Below are 25,712 nucleotides of genomic sequence, written 5' to 3' on the forward strand. Positions count from 1 at the left end.
ATCACTTTAAATGTTAGGGGGGTGGATCTTGCAGGTTTTGTTTTAGATATTTAGCCACAGAATGTTACAGATAAACTAGACTGAAAAATGCTTCTCAATTTCTGAAAGCAAGAAATTGTTCTCATTAGTTAATTGAATGAGTTAAGACTATTTCAATTTTTCAGTTATTAAAAAGAATGATTTATCAGTTATTGCTCAGAATATACTCATTGTCGTATGATAATTCACACTCAGACCACCTCAGCGGTTTGTATTAAACCACTATAAAATGACCTCCATTTTGGAACTTCTGGTTTAAGAGACTCTTTGCTCCTTCCCATCCTTTGAAAAGCTTAGTATGCTTGACATATCAAATACAGACTGCCTTGGAGATTTAGCTGTTCATGATTTAGAAAGCATATTGTGAAGCTCATTATTAGAACTGAAGAGTAAGTTCTGATAAGGTTGTAACTATTTTTCTGCTTTAGAAGTCTCAAAAGAAATTTATAAACTTGTAAATACATCCAAGTGATTTCTAGGCAAGCTGTAGATTTGTTGAGATTACATCTGCTGAGATTGAGAATCACTGTTTTGAGTTTGTTAGGATTTACCTGTTAAGTTGTTAAAGCTCAATTAATTAGCTTTGGGATGAACGTACATAAGTTATATGATTTTGGGGTTTTAAATCTTGAAAAAAAAATATTAAACCAGTACTTGTTCACTGTGATTTTCTCTTAGGCGGGTAAGCACCAGGAATATGAACAGAAACTACTGCAAGAATTATACAAACTAAACCCCAACTTTCTCCAATTATCTACGGGTACAGTTGACAAGAACAAGAACAAAGTGACAGCATTGCAGAGGTATGATGCATAAGTACTGATGCTGGACTGCCTGGCTCTTCTTTCTTTCTGGTTATTCCCAAGGAGAACTTTCTTATTCCTATTGCATCCACTCAGTTGCCCATTGCTTTTTACATGATAAACTGAGACTGGTTTTCTCTGTACAGAGACACATGCACCACTTTCTTCTAATACAGAGTGAGTGTGAATCTTACTAAAGAACTGTTTTCCTGCCAAGTGCATTTGGATCACTAGTTGGGAACAAGGTATTCTTACTCTGAAAGATGGCCTTGTAGTTTATATTAGTATAAACACATAATTCTTTTTTTAAAGACCAGGTGCTAGTTTTCCTGGTGTGGTGTCATGATGTCAGTTTGTACACTGACAACTGAGACACCTTAAAGTCTCGATACATGTGTTTTATTGTTTTTTACATCATGATTTATAGTGCAGTCCTTACATTAGGTCTAAGAACCTTGGAAATTGAAAGTAAAATCAGTTTCTTTTGTGTAAGAATTGTGAATAAAAAAAATTCCTTGCTTTCATCTAGCAAACTTCAGTTACGTGTTTCTCTGTTGTAATTGCAAATATCACTTATTACTGCTTGTTAATATTCTGTCGAAGTAGCTTGTTCACTATGTTATGAAAAGATTTCTGTCCATATGAGTACATAGTCATACAAAGATAAATGAAAGCCTGTAGTCATCAGTCCTTATGTGAATTATCTGCTCAAATATCATGTTTAAGATAAAGAAATAAAAAGTGTTAACAATTTCCTCCACTCCTTTTTGTAGGATTTTCAAAATGAGATGGGCAAGTGGAATGTAAAAGTTAGATTGCATTTTGCACTCACCTTGGCCTTGTAATCAGGGTTTGGATTGTGTGCCAGTTTATCCACTACTCATTTTTTCAGACAATAATTTGCCACTTGGCAGCGTCACTGCACAACACTTTAAGCAATAAAGTGAGTACTGTATCTAAAGTATTCTCAATGGATCTTGAATGAGCAGAATATAATTCTGAGAACTAATATCCCAGTTGGCTTACTGGGATTATTTTCTTAAACTTCTGGAGGGAAGTATCATATGCTCTTTGACTGCAAGTGGTTGGGACCTCCAGTTGGATCTTTAAGGACTATGCCACTTCTTACTTCTTGGATCACTGGTTCAGTATTGACTTGAAAAGTAATGGGCAACAAGTAAAGCAAATACACACAAAAAGCATTTCGGTATTGATTATTTAATGTTAAAAAGTCTGAAGTAATGTTCGTTTGAAACGTAATTACATCCCAGCAAAACAAATGATAGCAGTGAGGAAAGAATGCTCTATCTGAAACTGCAGCAAACTTTTAAGCCTTCAGAAAGCAATTATGAATTGGAGCTTGGCCAGTCCGCGGTGCTAACGCTTTGGCACTTGTGGGGAAAAATGGCAACAAGTGGTCTGGAGTTAATTTCTCTTGTCAGCTGAACAGCATCATCACAATGCAGACTCTCTTCTTTGCTAATGGCTAGGCACCACCTTTTGGGTTGCAAAGTGAGTTTCTTCTTACAGCTGGGATTTTGGAATGTTTCTTGAAGTCCTGTCTCACCAGTACAAAATGTAGCTTGTGAGCTGGTGAGTGAATGCGTATTGTTCGCCTTCACAACTTTCTACCCAATCAAGATCTTGGTTTTGTCTGGTTCATTGATAACAATATTAATATTTCTGGCAGTTTGTCAGAGCCTCTGACAATTTTCTGGTTTTTCTTGTGTTTGTGGGGTACAGTCACTTTGGAATTGAACAGAAGTTGACTTCTAAATAGTAGATGTTTAATTATAAATATCCAGTTACAGAAAACAGATTTTTAAACTGTGCATAAATGCTTTCTCACAATTGTGTTCTAATTTGAAAAGTCCTACTTGCCCCTTTTTTCTTGCTGATGAAAGCAGATGTTAAAATCCCCTAGTGCCACTTTGTGTATGTGGGTATTCATCTCTTTATCTCACTTGATAGTCATACTGACTGGCTGCCCTCTCATACAATTAGAGGTATATTCCACAATTAAAACAGACCAAGCTATTTTTTCCTTCCCCCCCCCTCCTCCTGACCTTTTCCTAAAGAACTGAAATGAATGCTTTCTTATGCTACAAGTAGAATCACTTGTTAAACGCTGGCTGGTCTTTTAGAAAACAGCATGCAGCTTTGAACGTAACCAGATCAAAAAACCCTGTACGCGCAAAAACCCACCCCAATGCATAAAACAGTTTCTTTCTCTTTACCTTTCTTCTTGGGTGAAACCCTGACATATAACTGGCATTTTAAAGTTATTTTTACTATAGAGAGGGCTTTGCACTACAGTGGACATAAATCTTGATATTTAAAATAAATCTGTTAATGGATTGAAAGTCTTGTTATATCTGGATTACAGCTCATTTTTTATAAGGGTGACAAGATTAAATGACTGACTGATGATGTGTCTTCATTCCTTGGCGTTCAATATCTGATCAACTTCCTATCTCTAGCTTATTTCAAATGTGTACAAAGCAAAGATGAGATCTGTAAATCAAGTCAAGGCTCTCATCTGTGTACATACCTTATAGGTATATGAGAAGATGGAGGTAGAACAGCGAATCTTACAAATACTGAGATTTGAGGGTACCTAATAATACCAATTTTATCTGAATAGGAGTAGGAAACACGTTGCGATAATCAGCATTCTGACTGTGAGCTTGCTAAATTGTCCTAAAGAGGTAGAGTAAATGTTGAAACATGTAATACGAACATATGAATGAAAAGAGGCATCAGGAGGAACATATGTGTGCTAAAAAATATTTTTGAAGGCTTCTTCCTTATGCAGAAAGCACTTGAACACTAAAAACAGCATCCTGAAGAAAATCGAAGGCAAAAATTCATATAAAAGAACTGGAGAACACAAAGGCAAATCTGTCATAGTAAGATTGTAGGGTTAGGTGACACTGAATTTGAATGCATTCAGTTATAGATGATATTCCAGCTCATTTCAATTTGTATAAAATGTAACTATTTTCAGTGAAAACTTGGGCTTTGAGTCCATTCTTGAACTTCTTTCAGATCTAACGTGCACGCCGAAATTAAATTTAATGTTGCTTCATAAAAGGGAAGTAATTATGGCTTTAAACTATCAATTAAGGGAACAGTAACTTGAATGGACAGTGTGTTGGTCTGACTGGTCTCGTGGTCTGTTAAAAAGCTGTGGACTTTTGTGTAGGTGTAAAACACAAACGTCATCTGTTTTGGCCAGGCTTGATAGCGCCTGGAATGTAAAATGTCTTTTTAGAAAGTGATTTAGTTCATTATTTACACAACTTAAATACCTGTGGGATAAAGCAAATAATTCTGAATGAGGTGTGTGTAGGTCTGGATACTTGAAGCTGATGATGGAGGTTTTCGTTCTGTGTTTTTTTTCTTTCCTCCCCCTTCCCCAAATGGGCAAGTTTGGACTGCAGCGTTGGCAGAGCAGCTGTCTGTTCAGTGAACAGAATTCCCCCAGTTTTGTCTCTCCCCTCCCTACCCCAGTAATTCTTTTTTTAAGTCGTCATCATCATTTAAAATCTGAGAAATAATATCCAGATAAATCTATTCTTATGGATTTTCTGGCACAAGGATTCCTTTCCCCAGTACTTACAATTTTTAGAAACACTTTCTTCATAACTTGAACTCTTCTTTTTTTTTTTTTTTTTCTTTTTTTTTTTCTTTTTTTTTTACTCTTGCCTTTTTCCAGACCCAACAGTAATAACAAAGATGCCTGGCCATCATTACAGAGTTCAAGTAAATCAGCCAACGGTTTAACAATGGAACACAGGAAAACGCCTCCTATATTAGAAAATGGCACAGACCCAGAACACATGACTCCAGATGGTGCAGACTCAGATTTCGGGTAATTGTGCTGCCTTTTATACTTCAGATAGCTTGCTTTCTCTCTCACTGATTGGTGTGGAGGGAATGATTCTCCAGTCTCTCTCTCTGGTTGGAGAACTGGATTCAAATCCTGATCAGGTCATAACAAGTTGGGCTTACCCTAGCCCATGTCAAAAAGACTGATTGGCAGATTGTGCAGGAGAACCCTTACAGGAAGTTAGTAAGGGGTGGTACAGGTAAGGGCTATGGGGAACTGAATAACTGGGGGATCAACAGCTTATATCGCGTCATGGTCCCAGCCAAATCTAAGCCCTTAATTTCTGTGCAGAAGTTTCCACAAAAGTAACATGCTAGTTGCTATACATCAGGAGGCTTGTTACTTGGAAAAGCTTCAACAGAAGGAAGCTAAATGTTAGGGCTGAGGTCTGTCATCTCTTTACAGAGGTGTGTTGCAGAAACACAACTGCAGAGAAAAAGGTTCCCTGATTATTACTCTGTAACAGGAGCAATAGGGCAGTAGATTCATCTAAGGCTTTTGTGCAGAAGTAATTCACCTGCTTGCAATAACTTCCTTATTGCTAACCAACATTTTTTCCTCTTTGGTACCCTCCTTGAATGGAACTGGTGTCCTCTTCCATCATAACCATCACTTGTAGTTCCCATGATAGTCTGTAGTCATGCTGTTCGTTTATATATTTTTATGGGCCCCCTTAGGTAATAGCGATTGGGCTCATTCATAGGTGGGATGGGAAAATAACAAGGTAAACCCTAATACTTCAAGTAGTGGGTGTTACCAATTAAGTAGCTGATGTTTGTTTTAAATCAATATTGAACTAATGCATAAACACTGAGTACTGTTCAAAATGATATCTTCTTGTTAGGCTTAATAGCTGCCCCATTGAGGTGTGGTCAGAGACCCTATAGCTGCATCTCAGTAGTAGCATGCAGCTTCCTTATCTTTAGTGAAAAGAATGTACTAAATTTAAGTAAAGTTTTTGTAGCTGATAGATAATGAATCGTGTTCATTCCCGAGGGGTGGAGGCCTGTCTTACAATTAAAGGCTCCTTGGTCAGATTTGACTATAGTAAACATTTTCAGCACTTAGATTGTCATCGAAAGTTGTCTTACACATAGCTTTTTAAACTGCAGCATTGTGACTTCCTATCAGCAGCTTTGGGAAAAGAATTTGGCTGGAATATCAGCTCGGCAATCAGAATGATTGTGTAGTGAAGAGTCTACAGGAAACGTTTATGTTATAGGTATTCAGAAATTACTAACCCAGGGCAGTTTGTTCCAAGTGGAAGAACTGTGTTCATGCTGCTCGACCATTCAGTAGACAGTATTTCTAAATCGTCACTGGAGTAATGTTTGTTTACAAGTACATTCCTCTGATTTTTTTTTTTTTTTTTTATAATCGTAAATACTTCAGCTTCAGTTATCTCTTTTCATACACCGAGTCAAACAGTGTTCTTTTGCACAAAAATGGTTTTTATTGACAGATTACTCTTACACAGTTTCTTTAGAATGGAGAAGAATTAATTCTGCTGGGTTTGACTCTAGTTATCCTGGGGTGGAGAGAACAAATACGGAGAGAAGCAACCTTAACGAATTTTTGACCTTGATACGTGGCTCTATACATATTTGAACCTTGCAGCATCGAGGGGTGTTTGAAAACAAGGTTTAGCTAGAATCTGAAGTCTGCACCCAGTTAAAATAATTACTCTCTGTATAATTTGTGCTGACATATCATGCCTGTAATTTGACTTGTATTACATTCTGGCTTCTAAATGGAACTGAAATTCATGTTCTTCTGGTCCTCGTTGGTAGGACTGGTGTTTTGGGCTGTGCAGCCTGATGCTTGTGCATCTTTTCTTATGGGTAGATAAAAATGAAAGTACCCTGAAGTTGTAAAGCAGAGATTTTAATCTGAACCTGGAACTAATACTTTTCATATAAATACCACAAGTGTGGTATTTAGCATAATCAAGGCAACTCACAGATGCCTGTCAAAATCTTGAATCCTGAGATGTGCCATTTCAGCCAAGTCATGTTAATTTCCAGTTAATAGCTTTCTGAGGTGGTTTTCTGCTGTATCTTGTTTTTTATCCTCTTTAAGTTTGTTGGGAGTTTTTGATGCTAATATCTTTCCTGCATTTTTCCCCCTTTGTCATCTCAAAACTCTGTTTTCTTAACTTGGAACTAATTTCTGCTGGTTAAAGCTCAAAGGCTGGTGGGAAGATTACCTTGCCATCAGAACTAAATAGTTAATTTAATCATCTCTCCCCAGATTTATTTAAACTTGTATGGGAACTGACAACTTAAGTATTTGGAAAACAAATTTGTTCTCAAGTTTCTTTCCCATAGTAGCATAAATGGAACTGAATACTATGGAATAGTGCCATAGTACCAGAGTTTTGGTTTTTTGAATGGCGTAGAGGTACCATGAGCATGTTTAAAACCTTCCTTTTGTTCCTTAACAGGACAGTCAACAAGCAGAGTGGAGAGTGGTGGGAAGAAGTATGACAGTATATGGCAAATGATTGAAATGTTTATGATTTAAAAAAAAAAGGTCTCATAAATAAGTGGGCATTTTTCTTTCTTTATTCCTCCTTTTTAATTTCACTTTGTTTCAAGGCTTTTCTACCACTATAAAAGCAAATGTCGATTTTAACGTTAAATACTTGAATGTCTTACTGTCTCTTTTCCCTTCCTACTTTTGCAGCCCTATCGACAAACCTTCAGATTCACTCAGTATAGGAAATGGTGACAGCTCCCAACAGGTAAGACATTAAGATAAATGCTGTGAAAGTAAGGATTGAGTTTGAGGCCTTGGTGCAACTTGTAGGTGGAAAAGCCAGTACTTTCTGAAGTGTATCATAATTTTAAACAAAAGTAAAAAATACTACTGCTAAGTTGATTTTTATGTTTGATCATGTACTGAGTTATAGATTAACCTAATCGCAGTCAAGAGCTTTGAGGAAATTTTTCAACTGTATTAGTGAAGAATATTTTATATGTAAACACTCAAGTCCTAATTGTTTCTCTTCTCTCTTGCCTGTAGATAACAAATAGTGACACGCCTTCACCACCTCCTGGTTTGACAAAACCCAATCCAGTCATACCCATCAGTTCATCTAATCACAGTGCGCGGTCCCCTTTTGAAGGGGCTGTAACAGAATCACAGTCACTCTTCTCTGACAACTTTCGACACCCTAACCCTATCCCTAGTGGGCTTCCTCCATTCCCCAGCTCTCCACAGACTTCAAATGACTGGCCCACAGCACCAGAACCACAGAGCCTCTTCACATCAGGTTTGTACACAGGTTACATGGCTGGGTATTCCTTCCTTTTGCAACTGATGTATAAAACTATGTAGAACCAAAAACTCTAGGACTTGCTCCATACTGGTTTTTTCACCTTCATGAATGATTAAAATTTGTCTCTTAACTACAAATGAATTGCACTGGCGTAAGGGTTACTTCTAAAAGAAACTTCGCAGAGTTTTCCAGCTCCATGGCTAAATTATCAGAATGCTTATTTTAATTTCTTTTAGCCATGTGCCTATCTAAATAATAGGATGTGACATGTATGCTTAATGTTTAACATTACAGGGTTTTATTGAGAGTGAGGAAAATGTGATGTCATATATGTTGGTTTAATAATCTGTTATAATCTGTAATTCTAACATCAGAAGCTATTCAGTAGAATTCAGAATTTTCTTTAGTATCCTGCATAGTTGTCTGAAGGTGCCTAATCTTTCTCTTTCTGAAGTGAGATTATATACATTCAGAAAATACAAAAATATGATTAATTACATCAACTGAAGGGTAGTTTCCTATGAAATATCACTTCATATGAGTGAAAGATAGCTTTAGTTGTATTTATATACAACTATATACAAATTTATATAGTCTTGGTATTTAAGTGCTCAAATTATAAATTCTGAGGGAATTGTTAGAAAATTAAATGGAGCAATGTTAGTAATAAATAGAATGTACATCAGTAATAAACGAATGTAAGTGATACTTTAGGACACGGTTGGTTTACTTAGTGATTAGTCTTCTCTTAATGTTTATCTGACTTCTGGATGTTGTAATCCTGTTTATAAACAATATTTATTACCAAGGAATTTAGTTGCTGCTAAGGTAATATACACACCAATTTTATGAGGATTAAGTAGCAGTGAGAGAGAATTTCCAGCTAGTAGAGATTTTGCTTGTTTCATAATTAACATAAAATGTATGGCTGCTGTTTAAATAAGAATACAAAGGACAAGTTTTTGTCTGTCTAGAAAGTCTATTTATTGTCATGAGGTTTAGAGTGAAAATAGAAGCATAGCTTGCTTTTCTGAGAGCATACTGAGCTTAATTTGAACTACTTGAGGCAGCAGACCAGATTCCCTACCACCAGAGGGAGTTAAATGTGAGTGATAATACTTTGTATTCATCAGCTTGCACTGCCACAGTTTTGAGGAAAAATACTGTGAAAGTAGACCCAGCCTTCACTGAACCTGAATAAGAAACTTAAACAGTATAATGAAATAAAGTAGTAATTGAAAATGCAGGGAAATTCTGGTAACCCTTTATTGCAACACTGCCTCAAAATATTTAACAATATCTTGTAATGCAGTTCCTTGCTTCTGTTTTGTCAATTCTTGTCTGCTCAAGAATTTGACTTGGTTTTCACTGGGAGACAGTAGGGGGGGGTTGGGTGGGTTTTGTTGTTTTTTCTTAACCACTGCTTAGAGGTTACCCCTTTGAGAGGGAGCATCTCCTCACCTTTCTTGCAGAGCAGAGTTGAAGCACTGCATTAATACTGAAAGCAAAATATTGAACTCAATAACTACCTTATTTAAACTTCACTTGGTCACGTTTCCATTAAGTAACATGTGTATAAAGAACGTTCTAAGCAAGTGTTTGTCTTTTCCTACTTGGTGCTATTACTGAAAATACTTACTGGCTAAGGTTTTTCTGTAGTTTAGGAACAGAGCAATTCTGCAGTAAAAATACTGTTTTCTAGTTCTACCATTTCATCCTAAGTAAAAATCTGACAGTTTGATGTGAAAATGGCATTCTAAGCTGATGAATAAGGTGTCTTTGGGGAATATGTAAAGAAGTACTATATAAAGATAACTGGCAACATAGATTCAGATACAGTGAGGCTGAAATTTTTGTATGGGTAGTTACTAATTCTTGTTCTAAATCCTGTTCTTCTCCTCTCTGACAGAAACTATACCAGTATCCTCCTCCACAGACTGGCAAGCGGCTTTTGGGTTTGGTTCCTCCAAACAGCAAGAGGACGACTTAGGGTTTGACCCCTTTGACATCACCCGCAAAGCCTTAGCAGACCTGATTGAGAAGGAACTGTCAGTCCAAGACCAACCTTCCCTCTCACCCACATCTCTTCAGAACCCTCCCCCACACACTACAACTGCCAAAGGGCCAGGCTCTGGATTTCTGCATCCTGCTGCACCCACAAATGCCAACTCTCTCAGTAGCACCTTTCCAGTCATGCCACAGAGGTTCCCACAGTTTCAACAGCATCGAGCAGTTTACAACTCCTTCAGTTTTCCAGGCCAAGCAGCTCGCTATCCTTGGATGGCCTTCCCACGCAATAGCATCATGCACTTGAACCACACAGCAAATCCCACCTCAAATAGTAATTTCTTGGACTTGAATCTCCCACCACAACACAGCACAGGTCTGGGAGGGATCCCTATATCAGGTAGGTGAATCGGGACAGCCATGAATATGACTTAATGCTTTCAGCTTCTTTGAGATAGGACAGGAAAAAGGAATAGCCAGCTACAAGTGGTAGAGTGGTATCTCTTGACTGTCATGCTAGGTTTATGAACTGAGGGACGAATATTGTTTTAAATAGGCCCTTTCCATTAAAAAAAAAAAAAAGTCTAGATGTTTTAGCCTTGTAATATTGAGCTTTATAAGGAAGGTGGAGTATTGTGTGCCCTCTTAATTTTGTGCCAAAGCAGACTGGTATTTTGGTTCTTGCCAGACTGGCTTTCTTTAAGAGTAGGCCCTGGAAGTGTATTCTGACTTCCATGTCGATATGCAGGTGCTGACCAGAGTTCTTAAAACTGTGCAAAAAATCTGTAATGATGGTAATTTGTGCCAGATGTCTTGGCTGGGTTGTTCCCTCTTGCGCATAACCAAATGGCTGCACAATAAAACACTCAGTGCTGTTCATTTCTGTACTTCAGATGGCCTTAATATTATGCTAATCTTTCCCTGAATGGATGCTTGCAATGTGTGTAAGAGGATTCATCCTGATTGTGAGGATTGTGATGCTAGAGGAAAATAAATGTGCAGTCAGGCCAGTTCAGGCTGCCCTGAGTGGATTGATGGCTCTTGTGGCAAACATTACAACTTAAAGCTAATTGTAACAATAATTGTCGTGATTAAAAATTCACTTCTGGACTTTGAAGTCCTCCCATGCTTCTGATTTAGCTTGGCCCAAACAGGTTCTCTTTTCTTAACAGCGGGGGGGGAAATGCATTAAGTGTACAATGAACTGCAAGTAGAAAGTCTCTGCAAGCTCTTGGTAGCCTTGAGATAGAGAAAATTGCTGCTTGAGATGTTGCCAGTGTAGTTTTCTTTCAATGGGTTTTGAGAAGTACTAGCTATACTATAAGAAAATGACCTAGAAAAAGTCACTGTGTTCTTTTGATGCTCTAGTACAAGAGCTAATTTTGGCTGTTGCTTCCCTGTACTTTATCCTCTTTGAAGGCTTGTTGTAGCTACAGTACTGCTGTAGGGTCCTTAGGCTTATGCATAGTATAAACACTAGGTCCAGACTACAAATGCAAGAAATTCAATATTCTTTTTACTGGCAGTGGCAAAGTTTTTAGGCTAAAATGGCTGATATTGGTTACACTGGAGGAAAAGAAAACAAAATTAAAGGAAAACAAATTATTTATGATGTGGAGTCAAAAATGCAACATCCGTAACACTGCAAGTTGTTGCTCACTTACCCCTAAACTATACAGAACTTCCAAGAACATTGCAAGACGTCAAGTTTCAAATTTCCTACTCAGTTCTAATAAGTGCTAGTTTGAGGGGCCAGTAACAAGACTATCTTCTGGGCTAGGGGGAGCAGAAAAATCCTTTTGTGTTGAAAAAGATCAACAAAAGATAGTGTTTGTAGTAGAGGTTGACTTCAGGTTTGCAAAATATACATTAACTGTCAGTTTGAAAGTGAATCTCTGTGTTTGTGGAAGACTCAGATCCTTGGTATGGCTTCCCCCATGTTTTAAGGCAACAGAGTTGATATTTAAGTATATCCTTTTTGTGTATGCACTGCTAGAACCAATTAATCTCAGAATATTTTTGGCAGATACAGTGCTAAAAACAGAAAATAAACATCTGCTGTAGTCTCTATGGAAAGTTCCTTTGAGTTGGTCTTAATCTCTTGTTATAGAAAACATTGCTAGTTGCCTGGCTGAGAATCAGATAGTAGCAGTTGCTGCAGTGCAAACGCTTCTCAGCTGATCTACATGTCAGCTTGATATATCTTGTCAGAAATCAGTCTCAGTTCTGGCTTTGTTTGCTAGGTTGTGGATTTGTATTACTTGCATGGTATTTAGTGCCTAGGGTTTTCTTTAGTAATCTAAGTGCTTCAGAAGTACGGCTAATTTCAAAGTCAGGAGATGTTCTCAAACCTTTGTGTGCTGACTTAAATAGCTTCCAATTTATTGATTATTCTGTCTTTTCAAATCCATATCTAGTGTACAGGTCTCAATTAATTCCTTTTATATTGTTTTTTAAAGAATAATTCCTGTTCTTTATGCTTGCTTTTAATCTATCAGTAGCGGGTATATAATTACAGAATTGTCCTAGTTTCCTCATTTGATTTACAGATTCAGCTGTCTGGTGAGGTTGGGGGAGGAAAGTGGTGTACAAGTACAGAGAAATCATGTTGATGGGACTTTATTACACTGATTTATAACGGACTCTAGCTGACCTGCTAGAAAGGTGGTGCGTATCACAATAGCCGTTTAGCAGTACAGAGAGATTAGCTGTAGTATACCTGAAGCTCTTTTTTGTTAGCTCTTTTGTTGGTCTGTATTAAGGCATTTCAAAAAATGTCATCAACTTGGCTGTTTCAGATGTAACAGCAAAAGAAACCTAGTGCAGGTGAAACTTCACATTCTGTCTTCTAGCAGAGACCCTCAATTGCTGTTGAAGTTGCAAGTTTCTTAAGGCCTTTGATCACAATTTTTTCCAGGACTATAAATTCTTAAACCAAGTAATACTGGACCATTTATTCAAAACAAAACATTAATTTATTCCGTGCATTTTCCTGCTCTACTTGATCAACCCTTTTAAACTTCTCTATTTCATTTATGTGAAATTAAGCAGGCCTATACACTTCATATGAAGTTAGCATACTATTTTCTAGGCTTTCTAAATCCAATTTTAGTTGATTTCACTAAGTGTATTTGTGGTTTGGAAGCTTGTATGAAGAAAATTACATCTTTTGAACTGCTGCATCTGCTTTAGGTAGGCATTAATATTCACATGAATTTGAAATGCTCGTGTGACACGCTAAATATAATGTTCTAAAGCTACCTTTTAGTTGAGAATCAGAGCTGTGCGGTATTCATAACTCCACAGTTCGAGGTAGGGTTGTTTTGTGGTGTGTACTGGATTTAAATGGAGGGACACAAGCACTACATACATATTCTTTTTTAATTTTTTTAAGCTCTCATTTAAGAATAATTTTTATGTGGCATTTGGTATCCTATTTCTCAGAGGAGTATTAAACTCATTCAGCAGTTACCAGTAAAATAACACAATGACACATGATTGACTTCATAATTTTATTATGCATATACTTGAGATGTGTCACATTCATCAGGCATACATTTGTCCCCAACCCATATTTAAATGAACTTTTTGATTGACTGGTTCTCAAACTAGCATTTTGCAAACTATAGCAGATGTTACATGTTCTCATTGTGAGGGACAATTTAGGCTTGTTGCTGTTCTCTGGTGTGGGATGGATTAGATGATTTGCTGTGTAATTATAACTGTGCTTTAGGAGAAAAGTTCAGTGACTTCTTATTCATGGACAGCATGATTGTTGCTAAACGCAGCGTTACCCTAGCTTGTGTGCAAGCTGTCCTAAGAATATAGGACATGCCTATCCTTTATTCTGCAGATAGTGCCAAAGGAAAGATCCACTGACAGCAGTATGGGTAGGTATGTGCCTGGATTTTTGTTACTTTAGGATAACAGGAAACTCTTTGTAACTTGATAGCTAACACGCTATCATCTTTGCTACCCTACTGCCCAATGGTGTGTTCTAAAATAATAGGTATAGTACTGGATCATAGAGTAAAGTAGGTCTCAGATTAACAGTGTGTTTTGAGACATATGCTTATTAAATTATATACATGCATATTAATAATGGCAAAATAGAAATATATAGTTTTATTTCTTGAGTAAGAACAAATTCACACAGTTAAAGGTATTAGGAAAAAACTGGAAATGGTTGGTTTGGCTTTCCCATCAGTTCTATGCAAGGTGAAGTACTTGACAATTTTAAACTCTGGCTGTTACTTCATTTATTAATTTCATAAATACCCTGAACATAATTCTAAATGAGAAAAAAAATAAATGTAAGAACTTTGTTCAATAATGAGATAGTTTGAAATTTGAACTCTTACAAGAGTAATGTTATACAATATTGTGTGTCTATTCTTCCCACATAAGTCATTGGAACCCCTTGAACCGAAAGAGATCTGCAAGGATTGAGCTCAACTTGTGACTCCACACAGGGCAGCCTAAAAATTAAACCATACCTCTCAGAGCATTGTCCAAATGCTTCTTGCACATAAACAGGCAATTTATGTGTATCAAACATATATTAGAAATGTAAAAGGAAATAGTCAAATGGACACAGACAGATAGGAAGTACAAAGAATTAAACCCTGTTCAGGCTGGGGAAAGAAAAGTTTTTTCCATTGTCCCTGAAGATAACCACTCTAAAACCCATCAAGTTGTTTTAGCCATGAAGCCCATTGTTGTGGAGATTGCTGTAAACTTAGTCTCATAGAATGGGTTGGGTTGGAAAGGACCTTAAGATCATCTAGTTCCAGCCCCCCTGCCATGGGCAGGGACGCCTTCCTCTAGGACATCTCGCTCAAGGCCCTGTCCAACCTGACCTTGAACACACTGCCAGGGATGGAGGGAGCATTTACCACTTCTTTGGGCAACCTGTTCCAGTGCCTCGCTAGCCACACAGTTTACTTCTGTGAACTGTTCCTGAAACTTCAAAACAGGGGGCTTGAATGTCCGAAGTCTTCATAGTTGAATATAATTGACAAATCAAAATTTTGTTCTCTCGACCTTTTGTTTTGATATTGTGGCTTATATCTCTTGAATATGCACAGCCTAATTGATGGAATTATGTCTACCTATTTATAGTCTCAATCTCATCTTTAAGTTTACAATTGTATTAAGTTTGGGTGCCATCCAACAGTCTTTGTGGTAGTGGTGTTGCATTCCTTATCAAGACTCTTATTAGCATGCACATTTTTTGAGTCTTGCCTGCATTTAGGTGGTTGTGAAGCAATAGCTGGTAGCAGGGAGGGCAAAGCAATGAAGATTATGTTAAGAAGGTCCAACATCTTACCACTTATTTTAAGTCCTGAGCTCTTCCATATCTGAACAACTTACGGTGTTGCATCTTGTCCTGCTTTTTAATTTTTGGCCTCTGTGACCCCAGCTATTGAATTTGTCTTGAACATCCAATCTTTTCTTGCCTAATGCTACCTTTTGGATAACTTTCTAGTAAAAGAAGGGAAGGTCCCTATATGTTGGCTATGATCGTATTGTTTAAAAGACTTTATTCAGACCACAGAGAAGGTGGGATATCAGAATTAGTGTTAACATGCTCTGTTCTCAAAACATAACCACGTTTCTATTTGGGGCACACATTTCTTATTTGACCTTTATCTTTGACTTTGTCTCCTCTCTCTGGGTTGATTCTAAATAGTTGATTCTGTCTCCTGGACAAAGGAAAACATAGCTTGTTTTTCCTAGTCATGGACAAAAAAAATTGAATTTGCAGCTGACATTCTTCTGTGGTCTCAGGATAATAACTTGGTATGGGGCTTGGAGAGGGGTTCTCCTTCTTCTACTGTGCCTTTTTAAAAGAGCCCATGTGGTATGGCTGTTGAATTCAGCATGTTGTAAAACTTAAAATTCTCCAGATGCTGTGTACAAAATGCATTTAATCCCATACTCTAGCAACTGGCAATGTGACTTAAACAGTATTGCCTCACATCTCTTTATTTAGATGCAGTGGTTGAAAGAGCGTTTTGCTGCACTTTGCCTCTTGACCTAACAATATGTGAAAGGTTTGACACAGGTTTAAAGTATTGATGGCCTTATTTTAAGAGATGCATTAGTCCATTAACTTTCTGTCCTAATTCTTGTTGGTTGTCTTTGATGTTTGGCTTTCTGACAGCAGCTGAGCAGAAAGCATGGCAGCTGAATGTCATCTTTTCTGTGCCCTTGGTTAGATATATGGCTTCCCATAGCTGAAGTCTTTTTCTGATTAGGTATAAGTATTGAAAATACAAAGTCTGGTGAAAATCTTGGCTGATACAACTATTAGTTGTAGGTGCTGTGTGTGGCACCACCAAAGGCTTGTATCTTTCCAGTGTGCAGAGCAGCTCCTCTCAGAAGTGGATGTGTTACCCTGATTATCAGGCTCACTCCTCATTTGAAAATAAAGGCCTGAACACTGCTTTGAAATGGTATGATGAAAAGAACTGTTTGTAAACAACCCTCAGCTGTTCCCAGTATTGCTTTTACTGATCCTTGCATAGACCCTGTGTATCCTGTTTTCCTCAGCAAAGACGACTGTTCCTGTACAGTTTTTGCCACTGAATATTTTGTTCTTAGCAGTCCTTTCACCCGCTGCATCCCGTTTCTTTCCATGGAGGTTCTTGGGCCTCCACACCCCTTCTTTAGGAGGTGCTTTGTGTCTGTGTGTATCCCCCACCCCCAGAATGAATTCTGCTTTTATTTCCCATCATAAGTAATTTTCTGTGTCACTGGAGAGGAGGTGGAGTGTTTAGCACAATATGGAGCAAATTCAATTTAAAAATAAACTATTGGCTTGCTTGCTTCTGTTGCTCTGGAGGTGGTTTTTTAATACGCCTAGGTGCTGCCAGGTTTCAAATGAAGTAAATGGCATTTTGGATTAATCTCCAAAATACTAAATCAGTGTCAAGTTTGAAGTCACACTATTTGAAATCTGCTATGGATGTTCTTTGTTCTACCTCTTGTGTGGTGTCCCTTAACTCCCATACACTTATTACATTTACTACAAAGACCTGCCTTCCTTAGCATAATCTTGTCACAATCTCTGAGAGAACTTCATCCAGAGCACCTGTCCTTTAAGTCCTCCTACTTCTTCATCTGTTCCAACGTCTCATCTCACATACCCACCCTTCCCTCCTAGTGCCTTTTCAGTGTTAATGTTGCAACTGTTTGTAAAAGCTGTGGAATTTTTTCATATGGTTGTATAGGAGATACTGTTTCAAATAAAGGTTGACATATAAGTATCTGTGCCCTCATCTCTGAGAGCTTGGCTTTAAGGTCTTAAATATTTCTTAATCCTTGATTGTAAGATTAGGGACAGCAGTGAAAGATAGGCATCCTTTTTAAGTAGTCAGATGCCTAGTTTTAAATGTGTAATTTTATTTTGGAAGATGAAAATGTGACAAAAAACACAAAGAAAAAGGTGGGGGAAAAATCCTCTAACTTTTTTGGCTGCAGTACCTCAGAGGAATGACTAATCACATTAACACTGCTAGACTTGAAATAAACGCACTGTTGGCTGAAATAGGTGGCCTGAGTGGCTCACCTAATTTGCATTCTAGACCATCAGTCCTGACAGCTTTTTGGGTAACTCTTTCCCAGAAACAGGGGAGGAAAAAAGCATACAGGAGGTATTTCACATCAAATTTCCTGACTGTGTCTGTAGTAGTGTCACCAAATGAGCTTCAGCCGCACTAGATACTGGACCTTTGTGTTTCAGGGATGGAACACTGTATTTATTCCTTTCAGAACAAGAACAACTTCTTTAGGGCTGGTTCACCATAAGTTGGAAAAAGCAGTTTCCTTTCACAGCTAACCTGTAGGATCTCAGGGCTGCTTTGCAGTAGTGTTAAAAGGCAGCTCTGTTGGCTGATGTAGCATCTGTCTCTCTCCTCCAGTAGGCAGATGCTTAGCCTAGGGGTGTTGTGTTCTCTTCAGTGCTTTTCTGAAATACAAACTGGCACTTCAAAATACACAGTAAACCACCAGCATGAGTTAAAAGATGTAATTGTCTTAGTGATGTTAAAAACCTGGCATTTTTCCTTTAAAGACTGGAAATTAGTACACTTGGCAGTGCCACCTGTTAGTGGCAGTGTTCGACAAGAGTCTGTGCCTTGGGCACAGAGCTGAAACTTCAGTTCCTTCTAAGTCAGGTCCATCTCACAAAATACCAATTATGACTGATGAACGTCAGCAAAAAGCACAGACAGTTCATCTGCTTTCTGCAGAAACATATTTTGAAATGCACCAACTTGAAGAATCATTGAGAAGGGGCAGACACAATCTTTTTAGCAATTGTACTGGGGAGGAGTGTAAATGAAATATGCTGAAGGGATAACAGCAATTGAAAAAGCAGCTTTACAAAGTGTTTCTCCTCCAGCAATACCAAATCACATTCGGGGGGGGGAGGAATCTGATCTTTTCCATCCTTTGCTGTCTCTTGGTTCCTTCTACATCACAACCTCATTTGAACTTCAGCTTGTTCCCAAAAGAATTACTTTTAAAAAAGCATGTATTTAAAAAGTAGGTCACCTCTACTGGAAGACAGTATTTAGTAATCAGAATTAATTTCATATCATGGAAGGTTTGTTTTTCTTCTCAGCTTTATCTAATCTTCCTACAGAATGATTGAAGTATCTACAAATGTACGTTAGCCTTAATTGTTTGTTACAGCTGTAGAAAAATTAATTTATCATCTCTCAGAGTATGCATTCGCTGTGCTAATGCTGGTCTCACAGCCTTGGTTAGAGAATTGGTTTTGAGGACTCCTGGAATCCAGAACCTTCATAGCTAGAAAATCTCTTGCTAATTATTGATACAGCTTTGAGGATCTGATTTTATTCCCCCTCCTCCTGCACCCCCTCCCCCCCAATTCTAGTTATTGCATTGGCCATAGGGCAAATTCCATGTATTTTTTTTTTTTTTTATGCATATATCTATACATGTACCCACCAGTACACTTGTACACCCAAGATTTTCATATGAGGTCAAAGTGTTGGTTTTAATTGACAGACAGGGTATCCTGGTGAGGTTGAACCCTGGTGCAGGATCTGAGAGTAAGCAGCAGGTATACATGGGTTAAAATGAACATTTTTTTTCCTCAGATTAATAGAAATGCATGGTTTTTCTAAGCTTTTTAATCAAACTGTTCTGTATGTAGGTTTTCACTATTTTAAGTCTTTGTATGTTCAGTTTAGGTTTATGTTAATATTTAAGATTATCAGTGGTGAGAACTGGCTATTTTCTTATGGGGTGCTTTTTTTGGGGGTGAGAAGCGTCTTGCTAGCTCACATGAAAAAGAGGCTATTGACTAAGGTGGAAGCATTATGGAGTATATTGTCAGTCTTGTGTGCAGGACAGTGGGCTTCAACTTGATTGAAGTCCTGCAGTTGATCACTATGCGTTTTTAGCAATAAATGATTAAAAAGTCACTAATAAAAAGTGGTGGGATACTGTGGAAACACTGGATATGAAGTCAAGCATGTTTTTCAAAGCAAGTTGGAACCTCAATTTGAAATCTACTTAGAGCTTAAAATTGGGTGGCTGGCTGCTATAACTATGTATTAGATTTGGTCTCTTGAGCCATGGTAAGTATGAGTAAATTGCAAGAACTCTCTAGAATACTTAATGTAAAATTGCTTTTCTCAAACCTAATAAAATCCTGATACTGTACATATAAGCAAATATGAATCTTCCTGTTGAATGTCTGAGATGAGCTGTCCCCTCACTGATGTTGTAGAAGGGATTTCCCCTGAAAAGAAATTTTCTGACTCTTTACACTTATTTAGTCACAGAAAGCTTTAAAGTTTTGCTGTCAGATCTTCAGCAAAAAGGAAGATTATTTAGAAAAAATTACTTTCCCTTTGAAGCGTATTACTTTAGAATTCAGCATATTCCTCTTTTAGTTGATAATTTGGCTTACTGGCATGTTACATTGCACTTGATTTATTTTGAATTAAAAAATGGTGCTTTTTTATTTACACGGCTGTCTGTTAAATTGAGTAATCTGACCATGGAAACCAATATGGAATCAAGATAAAAGCTGCTTTACATGCACTGTTTTAAAGCTGAGGGCAGACGTGTGTCTCAACTAACAAAGACAACTTTGTAGGTGTGTGGATGTACATATACATATACATGTGCATGTATGTATGTACACCTTTTGTCTCCCCAGCTCTTAGAGCTCACTGACCGTAAGTCTTCCATGTGAAATCCGCATTGTGGTATGACACTTAGAAAGCTGTTTTCATGGATTGCTAACTTGCTTCCCATGTGTCAAAAATGTTGGTGAGGCTTTTAAATGTTCCCTGCAAACAGCTTTATCTTCCAGTGCTTCTGTCGTTTGATATCTCCCTAATATGAAGTGGTTATTTGTCTTGCTGATGGGCAGCACTGCTGTTTAAATGTAGATGGATTCAGTTTTGCTTAATCTGCCAGTGACATTCTCAGGCCTCTGTGAATGGGTGAAACTCCATCATTTGGTTTAAGCATTGTGGGATTCCTGGAAATCACAAGCACACAGAATCAGTGAAGTCTCAGGGGTGTCACTGCAAAGGGTATGTTTTTCTGGTGGCCCCATTTGTTTCTAATCATGTTGAAAGACTCCTGGTGATCTCTTTCTGGTAGTCTTTTCTGTTACCTTTTTTTTTTTCCCCTCTCTTTTCCCCCACCCCCAGCTGAACTTTGTCATCCTGATTGTCTTGCCAAAGCTTCAAAACCATTACTGTACAGTGTCCTTGAAAATTTCACATGGGCCTTCTTACAAGCAGGTCATTGCAATAGGCATTCTATTACAGAATACACGTTGGTAGTCTCTTCACTCTGTGCAGTCAGGTACACGACATTGGTAATTGAGTTTATTTTTCTCTCACATGATGATTTTCCTCTGAATTTCTTTTGCTTATTTAAAGCTTTTCTGTAGTGCTGTTTTGTGCCTTTGTCACACACATGGCATACTGATAGGTTCTTAAAGAAATAAATAATTGCAACCTACATTTGCAGGACTGCTTGTTTTTTTGTGGAACTAGGATATTTAGGACTCTTGGCATAAAGGTATTTAATGGTTTTACACAATTAATACAAAACCAGGCTCTTGTAATAGCTTGGAATATGATTTTGGCAGAACAAAGAAATACACTTGCTTTACACTTAATGGGGTGGTCTTGTGATCTTTGCTATTAGTTGTATTTATTTAAGCATGTACTGTGTGAATTTTAATATGGATTTGACCATAGACTTGTATCAGAATTGAGGCAGTAATTTGAAATGGTCTAGTAGGACATTTGTTTTACTGTGCTTGTCTCCCATCAAGTAAACTGGAAGACATGCTGTCCCATTACCCTCAATATGAAAGGTCAAGTGCATCAAAATCACAAATGTAGTGCAGCCAAATCTGAAATGCTTCTGGGTCTACGTTTGTCAGAATTTATGAAGTCAGGGAACAGCCTGTGTCAATGCAGCTGACAGTAGCGCAAACATCTTCTAAGGTATTCACTGTGTACAGCAGAATAGTGTTTCTTGCTTGGCCATCATCCTCTCTGCTGTCTCTCCACCAGAAAAACACTGCTTTCCCTGATTTGAAGGAATGATTTTAAGGTATTACAGGTAGTTAGTGAAGTAACACTACCAGACTATCTGGTAGGATGTCATGATGAGACAATGATTTTATTTAGAAATTCCCTAAATAACCAGGTTTTATACAGGTGAATGTTCAAGCTTCTCAATCATATTCCATTTTGAGTTAACTTTCTGTATTTTTTTATTTAAATTGGGTGGACAAGTTAAGTTTATGATGAAGCTTTTTTCTCTTCCCTTTGCTCACTTTAAGGAAGCGGTTGACTTTGAAAATTTTAAATACGAGTATTTCATATTGGCATACTACCTCAGACACGTGAAAAAGTTCAGTGCTAGAACTGTGGGATCTAGCACTGTAAACAGTTCACCTCTGTAAACACAGGTTTCCACTAGACCAGATAGGATTATGAAATGCACAGCAAGGAAAGACTGGAGTTCGGGGTGTGTATTCAAGCATATTTTTCATGTGAGTAGTGGTGCTTTCAGTGATGCTTTGTCAGGTTATTCTCTCTTCTCAGAGACAAAGCTGGGGCATGGGAGAAGGAATCTCCAATTTATCTTGGTGTGTAGAATCTTTTCACTGCAGTCAACTGGGTTTTAACTTTTCTTCTATGTTTTCCTACTGTCTGTGGACATACTACTTTAAATTAGGATGAGTCTGTGGAAGGACACAGTATTTCCAGTCCTTGAGGGGAAACAGTGGTGTATTGGTTCTCACGCCCCTATGTTATGATGTCCAACTGAAAAGTCTTTTAGCTACTCTAAAAATTACTCCGTTTAACCAATTAAGTCTAGAAGCAGGGAAAGGTAATAAGCAAATGCTCATAAGCAAATAGATCTTTTTTAACTACAGTACTGCCTTCATGCGGAAGCATAAATTTAATTAACAGAAAAGACAAACTAGCTGGGGGGGGGAGGAGGGGGAGGTGTGTGCACGAGTTTGGTTTTGATTCTCTTTGTCCTATCCTTGGAAGTGTTCAGGGCCGGGTTGGATAGGGTTCTGAACAGCCTGATCTAGTGGAAGACGTCCCTGAACATGGCAGGAGACAGGATGAGATGACCTTTAAAGGTCCCTCCTAACCCAAACCATTCTATGATCTTCTGAAGATATTTATTTTCTTTATATGGTGGAAGTAACTCCTGCCTCTGGGGTGGACTTGCATTTTCACTTAGGCTCTTGTTTAAAACTTGTCAGACCTCAGCAAAGACATGCTGATTTAATTGTTTGGTTTGGGTATGGCTGTGTGGTGCCTGGACATTGCTCACGTGCTTGGGTTGCATCTGAAGTTTTTCTAATTGGTGTTTTACCTGTCACGGACAGTAACTGAGGCCTCAGAGGGCAACACAGGGAGTGTCATAAAGCCTTGCATTCTCCACTGATCCCATCTACTTTAACGCCTTAATGCATTTTAATCTTTTACCAGATCCCATATTACAAAATAATTTAATTGCAGCATTTCTCCTTAGGGACTAGGAGTCTGACAAAGCTGTGAACTTTGGTCATGTTTGGGTCCTTTTTTTTCTTTACCATGTGCATTTATTAACCAAGATGGAAAACCCTGTTAGAGACACCCAAGTAATATGTTGCTTGATTTTCCTTTGATGTCAGAGGGCAGTGTTTTTATCAGAGCTTGCCTTTCAGCCCCACAAATCCAGCTGCCTGGGAAAGATGATAAATCCTTGGGAATTCTCTGGTTTGTCACTTTCGTACCCAGGAGCACAAGATTTTAATAAGTTCCTTATTGCTAGCAAATAAAACATGGATATCTGTGATTCTGAGTGGATTTTGTACTGACAGTTGAGATAAAGACATTCTTCCTCAGTTTCTTCTGACTTTCTGTTGTCCTGTGTGAGGGTACACAGCAATGGTGCACTATGCCTGCCACACAGATTAGTGTCTCCTCACCAAACAGTGCCAACCTTTTCTGTTCCATGAAAATCTTGTATCAAAACTGCTTTGCTATCTTTCTGGACTCTAACGTATTCTGTATTATGTCTTTTTTTAAATGGAGAATAACATGACAAAATACATGTATTTTCTTAGCCCAAGGTGGCCTAATGTCCTACTACATCTTTTTCCTGTCCCATTCCTTGTGAAATGTTGCTCGCTTTGTTTACATTAGACTTCCTCAATGACACGTTGCAGGCATGTAGTTTACCACATGTTTATTTACTTGCACATGAGCTTTGAGGAGGGCATATTGGGAGTTAGTAATGTCCGTGATTAAGATCACTATGAGCTTGCAGAGCTCACAGGTATTGCAGTGAGTATGTTCACTAATGCATGCTCCTAGTAAGCACACACAGGATGTGTCAAAGCAAGTGATTAAACTGATCTGTATTTCTTTGCACAAGCTGTTGGAAGCAGCTGTGAGAAAATAAAGTGGAAACTTAAGGGTGTAGCATGCAGAATCTGTTGCACAGTTATTTCTGTGATCATGAGCTGGCTACTTCTGTTCCAAAAAATGTATTTAGAAATGTCTCAAATAGGGTTATGGATGTTCAAGAAAGTTGTGAGCAAATATCTATTGAGGATAATTCTGGCTAATACTTCTTGAAATTTTGATTATTTTTTTTTAACCCCAGGATCATAGGTTTGAATGAAAAATCTATTGCACCAAACTCTTTTAAAACTGTTTATTGTGTGCATTAATATTGGAAAGAAAACAGTGGGAGCTCTGGAGGGAACAGGAAGTAGATTTGATTCACAGTGGGGGAAATGAATGTAGAAGTCGAGCCAGTTGTATGTGCTATGGCTCAATGCTGAATGAAGCCAGAACAAATTGCTGATAAGCCTGGCTTGGTTTTTTTTCCACCCTAAGTGCCTTGTACACCCCGTGAGCACATTGCTGCGCACAGTGTGTGGATAGTCACACTTAAGTCTGGCCGCTTGATTCTGTCTGTGTGCTGAAGTGCTACTAAAAAGCTGATCTTAAGCTGATCTGTCACTGCTACTTTTTCTCCTGTAGCACCTCAAAATCTTATCTTTAGATGTATCATGATGCGTGTTGTAAAAGGCAGACTTTGGGGTTTACTTCCACTACCTGATTTTTGATCTGTCTCTTTGTTTATGGGAATGCTTAGGAATTGTCTGTCTTCTCTATGGAGGTACTTAATGCTGTAACCTCTGATGAAGAGCAATTCCCCAGCCTCAGTCAGTGCGTGGGGATAACAGCAGTCAACTGTAAACCTTCCAAAGTCTGTGATCAGATGTATTCTGCAAACCTGCCTAAGCACAGAGGATGACTTTAGTATGCTGTTAGCATGCTAAAGATGTGCTGTTATCCTTGTCCAGGCTCCATGCACAGTATCAGTCTGGCCACAGGTGTTGTAGGTGTCAGCTGCTGTCCTGCTACGTGGGGATATTTATGCATGAAGGTGGATGCTTGCACTAGGCAAGGAACAACTGCATTAGGTATGCATAGCGTTAGAAATGAATGCATTGCTCCAACAGTCATCATAGACAAAGTGGATATAGCAGATTTGCATAGTAATTTGTTTTGAAGTTCAGTTGGTTACATGGACTGAGGTATGTCTAAGCTGTGATTTGTGATTGAAGTTGCTTGCTGCAATTCTGTGCAGAAGCAGAACCTTATATAAATTTTACTCTAAAAATCCTCTGGCCTGGGGAAGGAAAGTTCCGCATGAAAGCACAGGATTTCAAGAAGTTGCTTCTCTTCCCACCCCCCTCTAGTTACAAAAAGGTAATTGCTCAAGACATCAGTTCTTTCTGAGCATTCGCTTTACAAAAATTGCTAAGGCAGGTTTCAATAGCAAGTGAGACTGCTTTCTTTACTCGCCAACATAAAGTTGCAAGTTAGGGATATCCTCTAATTTTCCATGAAGGCTTAAATCTTTTCTGCTGTTGATGAAGTAGCAATATTGTGTAAATATCTCACTGTAAGACTTCTGATTGATATCAAGGTCCTTTCTTCAATTGGGACAGGCAGAGATAGTTAAAAAAATAAAATTATATTTTAGGATTTTGTTAAGGAGAGCGTACTGCCAATGTACTACCCAACACTTTCTTTTCAAATATATTTGACCACAAGTTAATTAAGTATGACTTTCTCTGTTGGCTGATAAATAC

The 25,712-nt window shown here is 38.1% G+C and overlaps 1 protein-coding gene across 11 annotated transcripts in view; it reads left to right on the forward strand.

The window, feature by feature from the left end:
• The window catches only part of CNOT4 (CCR4-NOT transcription complex subunit 4), a 79,426-nt gene that overhangs the window by 50,347 nt on the left and 3,367 nt on the right, over positions 1–25,712 (forward strand). For 4 of the 11 annotated variants that reach the window (XM_030478417.1, XM_030478419.1, XM_030478418.1 and 1 more), the window contains 5 exons: positions 718–851; positions 4,561–4,716; positions 7,420–7,477; positions 7,759–8,008; positions 9,924–10,421. In XM_030478417.1, coding sequence (XP_030334277.1) covers positions 718–851; positions 4,561–4,716; positions 7,420–7,477; positions 7,759–8,008; positions 9,924–10,421 — 1,096 coding nt within the window. The remainder of the gene's footprint in view (positions 1–717; positions 852–4,560; positions 4,717–7,419; positions 7,478–7,758; positions 8,009–9,923; positions 10,422–25,712) is intronic. The other 7 variants (XM_030478421.1, XM_030478420.1, XM_030478427.1 and 4 more) reach the window with 3 other exon arrangements.

This window comes from Strigops habroptila, chromosome 3, assembly GCF_004027225.2.
Source record: "Strigops habroptila isolate Jane chromosome 3, bStrHab1.2.pri, whole genome shotgun sequence".
NCBI lineage: Eukaryota > Metazoa > Chordata > Aves > Psittaciformes > Psittacidae > Strigops > Strigops habroptila.